The 15,083-nt window shown below is 37.0% G+C and overlaps 2 protein-coding genes across 6 annotated transcripts; one reads left to right on the top strand and one right to left on the bottom strand.

The window, feature by feature from the left end:
- The first annotated feature begins 4,321 nt into the window (after positions 1–4,321).
- On the top strand, positions 4,322–7,624 carry LOC133718683 (uncharacterized). 5 transcript variants are annotated; one of them, XM_062145543.1, is made up of 5 exons: positions 4,570–4,849; positions 5,026–5,076; positions 5,446–5,567; positions 5,813–5,973; positions 6,444–7,624. In XM_062145543.1, exons 4-5 carry the CDS (start codon positions 5,862–5,864, stop codon positions 7,400–7,402), a joined length of 1,071 nt encoding a protein of 356 aa, XP_062001527.1. In that variant the 5' UTR covers positions 4,570–4,849; positions 5,026–5,076; positions 5,446–5,567; positions 5,813–5,861; the 3' UTR covers positions 7,403–7,624. The 5 variants fall into 5 exon arrangements, with proteins under 5 accessions (XP_062001525.1, XP_062001528.1, XP_062001527.1 ...); XM_062145545.1 differs by having other exon boundaries at positions 4,571–4,709; XM_062145541.1 differs by lacking the exons at positions 5,026–5,076; positions 5,446–5,567 and adding an exon at positions 4,322–4,437 and having other exon boundaries at positions 4,564–4,709.
- A 174-nt stretch (positions 7,625–7,798) lies between these two features.
- LOC133718682 (F-box/LRR-repeat protein At4g14103-like) lies at positions 7,799–10,990 on the bottom strand. The gene is made up of 4 exons (XM_062145540.1): positions 10,839–10,990; positions 9,481–10,523; positions 8,825–9,007; positions 7,799–8,665 (listed from the first exon to the last, which is right to left on the bottom strand). Exons 2-4 carry the CDS (start codon positions 10,492–10,494, stop codon positions 8,405–8,407), a joined length of 1,458 nt encoding a protein of 485 aa, XP_062001524.1. The 5' UTR covers positions 10,495–10,523; positions 10,839–10,990; the 3' UTR covers positions 7,799–8,404.
- Positions 10,991–15,083: the final 4,093 nt, after the last annotated feature.

The raw sequence follows: 15,083 nt of genomic DNA, 5'->3' as shown, positions 1-15,083 counted from the left end.
AGAAATCTTACAGTCGACTAATCAAGCAGTCGACCTATCAAAAAAAGGGGGAGTTGACATGTCAATCCCCAGACAAGAAGACATCGACGTTGACACCTTGTTCTTGAAACACCAAAAGGGGAAGGTGACTGTGTTAATCATATATGTAGATGACTTCTTGTCTGGGGATTGACATGTCAACTCCCCCTTTTTTTGATAGGTCGACTGCTTGAGGAGGAGTGTCAACTCCCCCTTTTTTTGATAGGTCGACTGCTTGAGGAGGACTGTGTTAATCATATATGTGATCAGAATTAAGCCTAAGTTGGGTATTCGAGATGTTTATGCCCCAACTTGAGGAGGAGTGTTGACGTGTGAGTCATTATGTTGACATGTCAGTCATTATTAGTTGACGCGTGAGTCATCTAGAGAATATGTGTATTCAGTAGTTTCCTTATAGGAATTAGTTTCCTATACTAGATTGTACTAATGTGTAGTATAAGTATAGTACAATAGGGTTTTGTATATATATCCCTTACACAATTGTGAATAATATAGAAGAATTCTCACTCACAAATATTTTCTCAATATTTGACTCTTTTATCAAACTTTTTGGCCATGCACCTGATCTTAGCACACTGAGAATTTTTGGTACTGCATGTTATCCTTATCTCAGGCCTTACTCATTGGATAAACTTGACCCCAGAACTTTTCAATGTGTCTTTCTTGGTTATGCTCTAGGTTACAAGGGAGTGTTTTGTTACTGCATTGAGAAGCACAAATTATATATGAGCAGACATGTTGTTTATGATGAGACAATTTTTCCATTCTCTACACCCATTCTTCATTCTGCTTCTTCTCCTCATACCCCATCTTCCCACTCATACACCATTTCTTCCCATACTGCTCCCACTGTTCCTCCTTCCCCTACTCAGCAAGATATGATGCCTGTCCTCACACCTGATCGATCAGCTACAAGTTGTGCTTCCTTTTGCTCCTGAGTTTCTGCCATTTGCAGGTATTTCTCCTATGGCTGATGGGGGGAGGGGGGTAATGATGTGTCTTCATCTTCATCTACTGCTTTATCATCTTCTGATGGCTCTACTGCGATACATGAATATTCCTAAGATACTCAAGATGCTTCCTCTGAGCTTAGGAATTCACAGGTTGGCAATGTTGTGTCTCAAGTGAATGACATGAATGAACTTCCTTTGGAGCTACAGTTTATTAATGATCCTGCGCAGGCATATAATAACCATTCCATGTTGACTAGAGCTAAGAATGACATTGTGAAAAAGAAATCTTTTCCTGAGTATTATGCTTATTCCTGCATTGTGCAACAAAATTTGCTTGATGAATTTGCTTTCTTCAGTGGCTTGTCTACTGTTATAGATGTTCAGGATCCCATAGAGCCTAAGTTCTTTAAAGCTGCTGTTGGGATTCCTGAGTGGGATTGTGCAGCCACAGGGTTTTGTTGATTCTCAGTATCCTGAACATGTTTGCTTACTTAAGAAATCACTGTATGGCTTGAAACAAGCACCTAGGGCCTGGAATGAAAAGTTCACTAATTTTCTTCCATCTTTGGGATTTCAGTTTTCTCATTCTGATCCAAGTTTGTTTGTGAAATGCACTGATCAAGGTATGGTTTGTCTGCTGCTATATGTTGATGACATTGTTATAACTGGTACTGATAGACTTGGCATATCAGCTGTTATCACTGAACTCAATGATGTATTTGACATGAAGGATCTAGGTTCATTGTCATATTTTCTGGGAATTGAGGTTCAGATTAAAGAAAAAGTATTACTTCTTTCTCAAGAAAAATATGCTAGAGAATTTATCATCAGGGCTGGTCTTGAAACTTGCAAGGACTGCATTACTCCTTGTATTCCTCATATGCAGATGCTTAAGACTGAAGGTACATTGCTTTCCAACCCATCTCTTTATAGAAGTATTGTTGGTGCTCTGCAATACCTCACATTTACAAGGCCAGATATTGCCTTTGCTGTGAACACTGTATGTCAGTTCATGTCTGCTCTTACAGATGTTCACTATCCATCTGTGAAAAGAATTTTGAGGTATCTTCAGGGTACTCTAGCCAAGGGACTGTTCTTTAAGTTTGGAAAGACTGTGCCCTACATTAATGCATACTGTGATGCTGATTAGGCTGGAGAGATCAATCAAAGGAGATCCACAACTGGTTTTATTGTCTATCTTGGTCATTGTCCTGTGTCATGGCAGTCAAAGAAACAAGGATCTGTTTCTAGAAGCTCCACTGAAGCTGAATATAGGGCTTTGGCAAATACTGCTGTTGAAATCTCTTGGGTTAGACACATTCTGTGTGATCTGCACATTAGAGTTCCTGCTCCACCTCTACTAAAGTGTGATAATCTCTCTGCACTTGCTTTATGTTCTAATCCAGTATTCCATTCCAGGATTAAACACTTGGATAATGACTTTCATTTTGTTCGAGAGAGGGTTCAAAGACAAGATCTGCTTCTGCAGTATGTGCCTACAAATCAACAAACTGCTGATATTCTAACCAAAGGGCTTCACAGTCCAGTCTTCAAGGAACACTGCTCCAATCTCAGTGTGCTCACCCCCACTGAGATTGAGGGGAGGTGTTAACGAGTCAACACCATGACTCATTTATTTTAAGTTTGTTGATGAATAATATGTGATGATGTGGCTTGCTTTGCTGGATCCTAGGTGGATTCACTTTATGTAAAAGTTTGTTACTCATGGTTGTTTTAGTTTCAGACTACTATACATAGGGATTGCTGTAATAACTTTGTGGCTAAGATTCATAATCAAATAGACTCAGATATTTTTAGCCTCTCATTCTCTCTCGCTTTCTGGTTCATCTTCATCTTCTAGCTTCAGATTTTGCCACCATGGATGCAATGTTATCAAAAATTACACTCTTAACTGTTTACTGTAGTTGCAATGTTTTACTACAGTGAATTTTGTATGGTCAAATTACATGTCACATGTATGGGTCTGATCATCTTGAGTGTTGACTTAGAGAGATGTTCTAAGCCTCACAAATCAGTTGCTTTGTGATTAAAGAAAACAGGTCATAGCTACAGTGAGAGCACGACTCCTTCATTCTCTCTGCCTCTCTTCATCTGCTATCACTGCAAAGATCATATTTTGCTATTGTGAAATTGTGGGAGTGCAGGTGATCGATCAAGCAAAGAGCTAAATTCCAACAATTAGACCTCCTGGATTTGAAGTGGATTGAACTATTCTCAATCATTTTAACCAGAAAAATAAATAAATTTTTTTTTTCTTGTACGTACACAGAGGAGGGGCAGTTGGCAATAAACAATACAAAGTACAGGAATTTTTTTTTAGCAAATTAGCCATAAATATCTTTTTAAGACTTTCATCATCCATTAAGTCACTAATTATTTTTGTCTTCCTAAGGCTAGTTATAAACCAAATTGCCAAGACGTCCGAGTATTGTTTTGTTATTTTTCCTTCTATTTCCATTTTACCCTTGGTTCTTACAAAGCAAAGCCACTAATACTGATTCAATTTTGATTAGAGTTGCCTAATCGAATTTCCAAGGTGAGGTCGCTCTCAGTCTTAGGCTGCAACAAATCAGTCCTAAGGATTGGGATGAAATCTCAAATAGACCTATGCGGACATGAGAGACTATCATTCACCAGAAAATCAATCATAGAGGTTGGAATACCATTGGTCCAAATTTGTGTGCACGACCTCTTTCTAGCTAGGTTGGCTGCGGCATCATCATCAGCGTGGCTACCTTCTCTTGAATTCCAATCCCAATCTACACAAGAAAAAGAGCTTTTGAGTGATGTTACTTTATATGAGGGTGATGTTACTTTATGATCATTCTCAAGTTTCGTTAATTTACATTACACGAACTCTAACTAATTAGTATTACATGTCGACTCTAATATAACCATGCGGACAGCCCCATAATATTAGTATTTAAAACAAAATTTTAATTATAATTTAATGAAAAAAAAAAAAAATTTGTGTCGATGACAATGTTAATTTGAGATAAAAATATCTATATCTATCATAAAATAAGAGGAGGAGACTGTAAAAAGACAAAGGTTGCAAGCTGTTTCCAGTGTGTTTTGACAGTGCACATTACCCAATCCTCACAAAAAGCCGCCACCGTTACACTCTGGTGTCTGTAAATGAGTGGAGTCTTCTCCTTTGAGTGGGGCCCAGATGACTCCTGGAGCGCAAACGCGTTTTTGGCGCTGTGGCGAGCCACGTCCACACCTTTGTCTCATGATTTTCTGTCTCTGTCGGTAATGGGCCTAAAAATAGCAAAGTCCCACACTCTCCCACCCACCCACCCACCCACATATAGATCTATCGACTCCAGCCACAAAATATCTCAACAGAAAAGTCCTCTATATCACTCTCTCTCTCTCTCTCTCTCTCTTGAAGCATAGCGTATTCAAGTCCGAAAGAAAGGTAAGCATGTGTTACAGATTTTTTTCTGAATCTAAACTTAGCTTCTGCTGTGTTGGTTGTACTTGTGTTGTTGTTGTATGTATATGACGTTGATCAGCAGTGGGTTTGATTGATCTGGTTACGTAGGTACGGACGTGCAAGAATATGGATAATAACCATCAAGCGGGTCATGAGCTTATATCCATGACGTACACATGGACTATCGACAACTTCTCTAAGCTCAAAACCCAGAAACACTACTCTGATGGCTTCGTCGTCGGCGATTTCAAATGGTATATACATGTGTCACATGACATAGTCTCGTATAATCAATTTTGTTGCTTTTTTGGCTTTCAGGCTCGTTTTGGTATTTTTTGAGGTTTTCATGGCAATTTTTGCTTACTTTTATCGTTATGGGATCTCAGCGCCTTTGGTAAAACTTTCATACCTGTGTTTGTTTTTTTTTAATATTACCCATCAGATTTTTTTAATTTTTTTTTTTGGGTTCTATTTCATTCAGTCAAATAAGTTGAAGGGAGATTGCTTGTTCTGGTTTGAATTGAATTTTAGGCATATATAGCTTGTTTCTTAATCTTGCTATGGGTACAGGTCCAAGTTGATGAAATTAATTAATTAAGGCGCATATCATACATACAGCAGGTTCGTGATCTCAAGTATTGATTATGGCTCAAGAATACCCTGTGTCTTGTTTCTCTCAGTGCTTGCAGTTTTGTGTTATTTTTCCCAGATTTTGTTGATTTATTCAATTACCAAAAATTGTTAACCAGTTATAGAGAGATTTTAATAGGAAGCTTGAATTGCATATAAGATGTAATATATAAAGTCTCAAGATCATACGGTAATTAGTAAATGGTTATTTTGAATCGATCATGAGAATCTTGGAGTGCCGAGTTCACGGAATATAGACTTTCTGCAATCATGTATGTGAATTATTTTTAACTTTTTTTATTATCAATACATGAATAGAGTTTAATGAATAATTGCTTGTTGTGATTTACATGAATGCAGAGGGTCTTATTTTGTTCTTGTTCATGTCTAAAATCATAATTTTTAACCTGAGAGATTCCTCGAGGGAATCTGAACCTTTTGAATTCATGGACATCCCCGTGCCAAGAGTTTGCTGAGGCAAGGTAAGTCATCTTTGCTATGAGTAACAGAATTTTCTGTATTATATCTATTTTGGTTAATATACATGCTTATTGTGTTTTTACATTCACGTGACCAAACTGGTTGACTTCGTTTTTATCTATAAAGGCACTTTTAAAATAGCAGTTTACCAGGCGCTTAGAAGATTTTTTTTACAGCAGATTATTTTCATAGTTGAATTTTTATTAAAACAGATTATTCACACACTTACTTGGTTGGTTTTGATTAGGCGGATTGTGGTGTACCCAAAGGGGAGCAATGGAAAGCAATACTTGTCCATGTACTTGAATGTTGCGGATGCTTCAAAGTTACCATCTGGGTGGAGTAGATATGCCGAATTCACCTTGACTGTCGTTAATCAATTTAACGGCGACAAGTCGATAACAATAGGTATTTTTCTTCTTTACTATACTCTCTTCTTCATCTTATTTGTCTATCTCACTTTTATGCTTGTGCCTTTTGTCTCTTATTCGATTGCAAGCTGATTTCTTAATACAATAGAATGATTCTACTTTAGATTGCAACTCAATGTCTGATTGCCTTTTCTTTACATAAAGCGCTATGTTATTCTCTGCTATTTATCTCAGTGAATCTTATAAGTAAACCAAACACTCTGTATATTTGCTCATTTCTTTCTGGTTTGTTAAGGTTTGTAACACTCTTCTTTCGAGGACTTTTACCTGCTGATTGAGGTTCACTTGCTCTATAATTATAGAATATATGCACTGAAATTTGTTTTAAATCAAGCAACTTATTTGGGTCTTCCAAGCATACCAGACCCCTTATTATGTTTTTGTATTACTGCTCGATGAGCTGTGCATTTTTTTGGATGTTTTTTGATCCTTCATCTTGATTTACAGACACTCAGCATCAGTTTAGTGCAAAAAAAAGTGACTGGGGCTTCACATCATTCATGCCTCTGAGTGAGCTTTTTGACCAGAATGAAGGGTATATCGTGGATGACATATGTATTGTTGAAGCTGAGGTTGCAGTCAGTAAAGCTGACATTAAGGTCCTAAAAGACCAAGAAACTGCCTTTCTTGAGCAGGAACTTCAAAGTCAGTCTTCAGATGTGGATTCTGTGAAATATTCAGAATCTTCAACAGCACATACATCACTTTGTTATGAACAGATGCTTGCTGATGCACCAAATTCTGACCCTGTTCGAACAAATGTTGATTCTGTGCATGTTCCACCCTTGAAAATAGAACCGAGATCTGATCAAGTGCTTCCTTACCAGGAGGCTGATAGCCCAGTTGGCCCTCCCATAGTCGAGGAAGGCGATGAATCTCCCTCCACCCCAGTTAGCGAGATCATCAATTTCAGGGGATTAGGGAAAATAGATGAAGCTTTTGTTCCACTGCTGGAAGAAGTCTGTTTGTGGCATCCTTCGTTGATTAGCTGCCAGAGGAAGAGAAGTCGCATGTTTAGTGAATGGGCATTCACAGCTTTGGGTCGACTATTGCATTTTCTGAACACTACAAAGGTTCAGGATATGATGGAGGATTCATGTGAACATGATCCATGTGAGCATCTTCAAGTTTTGTGGGAGGAGGTTGAGACCTTCAGATTTGACTTGAGTTGGCTGGAGCCTTTTGTTCAATCAGCTTTGGGAATGAAGAAGTTTGGGGAGAAGGAAGGAGTATTAAAAAAACTCACAGGGGATGTTGTTGCTTTGGAGACTGAAATGAAGAGGTTAAGGCGGAGGCTAGCTGTTGCCGAGCTAGATCACGCGGTTGCAAAAATTGACCTGGCAAAGGCAGAGGTAAGCTTTGGTGAGGCAAATATGAACAGCAAGCTTGGTTATGGGAGGCATTAGCCTCGCTGCAGAATTCTTTCTTTGATATGCAGAGATTTGCAATGTGCAATATATCTAAAGATATGTAATCCAGTTTTCCAAATGTAAATCTATATAATGGGGCTGCGTGTGGCTTAAGCTCAATACATGAGAATAAAGGATACGGGTTTTTAGCTTGTAATCCATATTTGAAACCCGTGGACATATCACCTTTTCTATTCAAGACCAAGCTTCTCCTTCAAATCGGTGACAGGTTTGGGAAGTTTTTACCCTTTAATTTGTGATTATGGCAGTTGAATCACTAATTGTTACCCAGGACTTGTGTCCAGTAACACTGTATAAGTGCCATTAAATTCAGCTACATAAGTTTGCGGTTCTCTTTATAAATGCATTATGTACAGATTGGAGTAAGCAATGCTGAATTGAACAGACTTGTTACGACTTAGTCTAAAATTGAACTAATTGACAAAGAACTGCATGGCAGGTACAAGCTTAGCTGTATGATGGTACCCGTAGTGTTTATAGGGCTTTTCTGTGACTTTCTATTAGGACGAATGCTATTGTTGATTGTTGTACAAATTCAGTGGTATGTCAATTTGTAGTTCCCATGATATTGTGGATAAGAATGAGAATTTTGGAAGCGAGTGTTGTTTGTTTGAATTCCAAATGTCTTCAAGTCATGGAAGTAATTTAAATGTCGTGATTGATTTGTTAGCTTAAGACTTGGTGCATCACCCTCAGTCTTATATCCAAGAAGCTGGACAATATTCCTCTCCATGCAGTAATAACTAATAACCCTTGATAGTTTCTGAAGTGGGAAGGTATAGTAATTCAGTCGCAACTTGCTTGATGCAATGTATTTTCACTCTGCACCAGAATATTGTTTTGCAAAAGGAAATTGTTTCTGTTTCTGGATCCAGTATTTAGTGTCTTGCTAAAAAATAGCTTCATCAAAATACCCAGATGGCTCAAACCTAAAAAAAAACTAAAACTCTCACAATCATCTAACAGAAGACTATTTCATCACCGAATTTCCTGGATCACAATAATGGCTCTCGAAATGATCTTGCATCTGGTCACCTTCCCAACTACGATATTTGATTGTTGGGATCCCGGATGATGGCGGATCACGATCTTCTTCAAATTCGGAGCATTCTCGAGAATGTACTTTGCAAACTCAATTTCATTAGACCCGCTGGAGAGGTCTATGCGCAAATCCTCCAGCTGGTAAACGAAAGTGAGGTTTTGCAATTTCCAGTATCCCATATCAAATCCAGATGAAGACTGCAATTGCAACGTGGTAACAACAAAGTCAATTTCAAGAATCTTTCACAACTTAGTGAAATGGACAACTACATTGATTTATAATGACCTGATTGAAGAAATCAACAGGAAATATATAGGATTGAGGGAGACTGAGGGGCAGAGCAGATGTTGACTTACTATAGATTTAGAGTCCGATCTAGAAGGTTTAGAACTCATCAGTACCAAGCTATTCAGATAACCAGTTCTTCTGAGAAGAGAGGCCGTTATTGGAACTATGTCATTACTGAAGCTCGGAAGTTGAAGACCCAGGCGACGAATGTCATCTAATGGTGCTTGCATGAAACAGTCTTTGAACATAGCCTGCAATTTTTCAAACAATTTTTTAAAAACTCAATTCATCTCATAGTCCATTTTAGTACATCAAATTCATAATATAATCACTTAAGAGAGGGAGAGAACTTACTATACGTCTTAAAGTTAGACTATACATTACACCTCCAAAAAAAAAAATGTACATTCAAACAAAAATAAAGTTCTACATAAATGTTTCGCTAATACTTACTATACGCCTTAAAGCTAGACTATACATTACACCTCTCAAAAAAGAATGTACAGTCAAACAAAAATAAAGTTGTACATAAATGTTTCGCCAATACTTGTTATACGCCTTAAAGCTAGACTATACCAACGTTGGGTTTCGCCAATATGTACACATCAATGCCATTACCATTATTATCAAAAATTTCAAAAGCCATAAGATTAATATAAGGCATAATATCCTTTTGAAAGACATTTCAAATTGTACTGGAAGTTAAAGGGTAGTGTCGGTTTACCTTCATGGTGTTCTCATTTATACCAAGATCTTTAGTCCTACATATACTAGAAAAGACCTCAGATAAATTGTCATCTACCGTAGGCTCAAGAGCAATGAAAGCTCTTTTTAAATTCAGTAATTTGCCCAGATTTTGGCTATTCAAGACCTTGCCCGCCCATGTTAAATCTTCCAGATTTGGAGCAGATATATTCAATGAGCAGTACCCAGGTGAAGAATAAAAGTTCCACTTTATTTCAATACTTCTAAGCTTCTGACCGGAGATATTAAGGTCGACCAGGTCCATACCAACAAAAGTAAATGACTCCAAAGACGAGCTTTGAATGGTAATATTTTTAATCCCTTTAACTTGAATAAGCTGTAATTCCTTAATGCATTTGCAGCTAGAGGAGATCCACTTGCAAAACTTTTCATCTGCTATTCTAACAGAAGTCAACTGCAAGTAACGGAGATTGCAGGAAAGAGATACTGGTGGTGCTTCAAGAGTCATCTCATCCAAGCATTTTAAATTTAATACTAGAGACTTGAAAGATTGTGACTGATATAGGCAAGATGGCAGCACAAACGTGAATCCACCACATGCTGTGAAATTAAGGTTAAGCTCTTCAACATTACACCTTACTGCGTTATGAATCCAAGAGTTTATTCGATATTGCTCCACAGAGTCTTTATTCGCAATGCCGCGTGTGAAGAAAGTCCAATTAATGTAAAAGCGTTGCATCTTATTAACACCACGCTGAAACATGTATCTATCCCAGAAACACATCAGCGCTCCTAACTTGCTGCTGGTTTTTAGATAACAACTTGCATCAAGATTCACTAATGGAACTGCATGGAGATAACAACTTGCATCAATATTCACTGATGGTACTGAGAGGTAAAATTCTCTACACCTTTTGGACACAGCCCCTACAGAAGCGAGATCTCTGACACCGAGGAAGGACAGAATATGATGAGCAACGTCGTCCGGAAGATTACTAAATCTGTCTGACCATAACTTCTTGCACAACATCATTGATAAGGGCTTACAGATTTATTGCTCAGCTACAACGTTAAAAATAGTAACATCAATTAAACTTGATCATACTTAGGCTAGTCATAAAAGAAAGAATGAACAAGTATTTTGCATTTATAAAGCAATCGAACCCAGGTATTTTAGTGCACAAACTAGCCATGCATAGAAACCAAGATGATCCCATCAATAATTGGCATAGAGATTTTTGATCAAGAAGAACAACTAATTGGAATCAAGAATCAAACTCTCTCTCTACAGAACGGAATTAAGATTCATTCCGCATTAGGTAACCCGTTATCTAAACCAAGGACAACAGCGATTAGGGTTTGGGGATAGAATTATACCTCAAAGATGGAGACGATGGCCGACAGCTAGAGATGAATCGCAAGCTCAATGAGAGAACCTTGAGATATATATAAGGGAAGACCAAGCGGCTGAGGAAGATTAAAGCAATTTGTTTACGGGTTTTTAGACCATCTGCCATCGTACCCCATTGGTAGGCACTAGGGCCGGTCCTCAAAATTAAGAGGCCTAGTGCAAAAATTTAAAGGATGCCTTATTAATCACGATCGCAATTAGAAGAACTAAGAAAAAATGTTTGGTATAAATAGAAGAAAAAAATAGTGATCGAGTGGCATTAAAACTTTTCAAAAAATAATAATAATAATAATAATAAATGTTTAGTTAATTTGCCATAATTTACTTTTGGGTTTTCTTTACCAACAGCGATCAGACATTTATAGACTCCTATTAATTTCTTAAAACCATTGATTTTAGCAACAGACATTTTATTGATTCATGAAAATCTATATACTTTATTATGAATGACTTTTATAGATTTCATAACACGTACCAAAAATAAAAACAAAAAACAAAACCAATGCAGCCCAAACTCAAAACAAGATAATAACTCGTTGTCTCTTCAATAGTCAAGTATCTTCTAGTAGAAATTGACTCAAGTGAATTATTATTACTCTGTCTAGCTAGTTTGTTCTCATTCCTGATCTCTCAATTAACATAAAGATACAATATAAATCAATAGATGTTTATGGTTACTTATTCTCATCAATTTTGTTTTCACCAATTAACATATATCATAACAATATTAGTCAATCTCTTGATCTATAATCAATCAATTGAAATTCAATTGTTCAAGTTTTCTTTGAACCATAATATAAATTCAAATCGATGAGAATAATTGATAAAATTCAGTATTTCATAGCAATACTATTCAAGGTTTTAGGGGTAGACCACAATATTTGGCTATTAGGGTTTCATAAATCATTATTGTAAGTATATTGGGATATTTCCATTCAACACATACTCTCCCAATGCTACTAGGAGATCAGAGTTTGCAAAGGATTAGGAGAGTACTTCTCTCCTACTTTCCCGGTGATCCAAGGATCAAATCAGAAAGCGGAAATCAAGCTCACTGATCTTAGGATAAAGGTAGTTTGCATTTCATATCAATCTACATGCATCGTGGATCTAAATTGCTATGCATTTCTTTAAATTGGTTTGGAAATCTTATCTGCATTAAAACGTTTTCAAAACTCATATCAGATAAAGATTGTGATTGCATACAGTTAGTAAAGATTGATTGCATATCGAAATCAGTTTGAAAAACCTTTCCTTGTTTATCTTATTCTGTGGTTAAAGAGACTTGATTGAGGGGGAGTCTTGTTCCCCTATAAAAGGTTTTGAAACTAGTTTCAGTCTGTAGCGTTTTTGGTGTTTAAAAGTTCATCGTGTGTGTTGCATAGTCCTCACAACCTATTGTCTTCAAAAACACTATTTGATTGATTATTCACTTTGCTTGTTCACTGCATTTCATCACATACATCCTATCTGAGATTAGTGAGTCCTTGATACAAGGAGCAAAGGAAAAGATCGATCCGGTTAAGCTTACCAGATATTGAGTCATCTGTGTGTGTAGTGTAGGCTTTCCAAATTATAAACAAGTTAGCTTGTTGCTAGTAAAGTGATTGTGTTTGATATCATTACTTGTAAACTGTATTCTTTCTCTTAACTAGTGGATTTGATTATCGTGTAGGCTGTGTTACAAATTGACCTCGCAGTGAAGTTTCCTCAGTGGTGAGGTTTACACTGCGTTAGCAAATCTTTGTGTTGTGTGTTCTTGAATCTATTCTTTACAAATCGTTCCATCAAGTGTTTACAATTATTTTTGCTAATAGATTCCAGTATCACTATTGAAAAACAAAAAATCACATTCAACAACTAAAATGAACATTTTGGGTATAAAAAAATGTTGAAATCATAAAAGATTAAAGAAAAGACAAAAAACCAAAAAAGAAAGATGATGGAGGACCCCCAACCTCTCCGCGTGCAGAGAGAAAAACTTTGATAGATTTTTTTTTTTCTAAGGACAGGCTGGAAAATTATTGGAGTTTGGTATGTATAGTTAACATTACAAAGTCTATAAGTATCCATGATTTTCTAATTCCATTAGTATGAATGATATTTTGAATACGTTTGTACTTTCATTCATTTTTTAAAAAAAAATCCTAATTAAATACCTATAGAGTTTGGTGGAATTCATAAAGTCTTTAGATTGAATACCCTAAAACTTTCATGGACTTTTAAATTCCACTAATTCCATATACAATACACCCCCCTTAAGTGACTTTCATGATGATATCCGAACTTACAAAATTATGAATGTGATACTTGAACTCATTTTTTCTTATCAACATCGTAATTTTGTCCATTTTTCATCACGGAGCCGTTAACTTGAAACACGTGCTATGCATGTGACTTGTTTTATAAAAGTAAAATTGTTTTCTTACACCAAGTAAAAAAAAAAAAAAACTGAAGCATGTTCTCCCTATAAATAGGAGTAGCTGTAGAAATGCTCTTTTTTCCTCTTTCCTTTTGGTTTTCCAGTTCCCGGCGAACAGTTCCAGCAAAGTTATCAATCACCGCCCGATTACATTGCCGGAGATTCTCGCCCTCCTTCTCTCTCAGGTTCTCATTTTTCAACTCTTTCGCTTCTCTCAATCGTGTTGTGTCTTTTTCGCTGAGGAGGTTCAGATCTGGACCTTCTAACACGGATTCGTCGATTTGATGATCCATTAAGTCAATACAACCGACGTCGCTCCGCCTCCCCACTCCAAAACTTGGACCTCCATCTCCAGCGTCGTCGGTCGCGAATACCGAAGTACACCCCGAGGCTCGGGAATCGTTGATCGCCGAAGACAATGCCGCCGTCTCCACCATGCCAGTTGTTTCGTTTCAGTTTCACCATGAAAAAGGTATTCGATCACTTTCTTGCTAAGGCCTATTAGAATTAACAGTACACCCTACTAAAAAAGAAAGCTCTTAGTTTTAGCAAAAAGAAGAAAAAGCTCTCTTCAACCTCATAAATTCCCCAATAATATTTTCTCCAACACTAGAATACTCTCTAAGCAAGTTTTTACTCATCTCTTTAATCTATTGAATGAATAAATAAATAAATAAATAAAATGGTCACCAAGTATACAAATCTGAGACGCCTGAACTTCATATACAAATCCCAGCGGTCGTTAAGAATCTGGAATTTCAAAGAAAAAAGACAAAGCTTTAGTTTCAAATGGGAGGCAGAGTCAAACTTCCAATTCTAATAGTAGGGAAATGACAGCGAGGCCCTGCGATCAAGATTGACACAATCGAAGGAAGATCGGACGACGACGAAGGAGTGAGGAGAGTCATCTAACTGACCACGACCATCCCCTCAAATCCGGCGTCATTTTCCCTAAACTCTCCGAAAAAGCTCTCTTGTTACAGACTGCAAAGGTCTTGGAGCAAAGAGAGATGATAAGAGCAATATTTGCTATGTTTTAACTATTAAGCTCTCTACATTTTACTTAGTTATTCTCTTAACATTATCATTTCTAACTTAGTTTTCGATTTTAGGTACTTTTGAGTCTAAAAGGTTAGGCAAGGAGGAATTGGCACATAAATGAGAAAGAAATGGAGAAATGAAGTTTTCCAAATCCTATTAGGAGAAGGAATCCCAGTTGAAATAGGAATCTTGAGTCAACTTGGAGGCAAGCTCGTGGAAATGACAGAAATGGCGAAAATGCAGAATCCCAGTTGGATAAGGGAACCTAATCCTGTCAAGAAAAGAGAACCTAATGTGACTAGGAGTCCCTGTTGAACAAGGAGAACTTGAGAAGATTTCGGAAGGTTCCATAATATTTCGACACAAGAGTCCTTATTGGATAAGGAAACCTGTTGGCATAAGGAGTCATGATAACACTAGGATACTTGAGGGGGCTAGGAGAGCCCAAGAACATTCAAGAAGCATCTAGAAGAAGTCCAAAATGTCTTATACAAACGTGATATGGGTTGGGAGTCGTTTTGGACAAGAAAAGATGGATAAAGATCATATTTGAAGTTTGTATTGGACACAGATTGATTAAATTTGGACGAATTTGGAGAGTTTTGAGGAGAATCTATTTCTTATCCAATCAGGAAAAGAAAATTAAAGAGAATAATTATTGAATAAGGTTTCTTGATTACACAAATATTGCAAGTTGGCCGAAATATGGACTAGATACATTGGAAAATTCGGCAAGGCTTCCTACTTT

This window comes from Rosa rugosa, chromosome 6 (genome assembly GCF_958449725.1).
Source record: "Rosa rugosa chromosome 6, drRosRugo1.1, whole genome shotgun sequence".
NCBI lineage: Eukaryota > Viridiplantae > Streptophyta > Magnoliopsida > Rosales > Rosaceae > Rosa > Rosa rugosa.
Note: the sequence above shows the minus strand (reverse complement) of the source record. Positions and strands in the feature narration are given on the sequence as shown.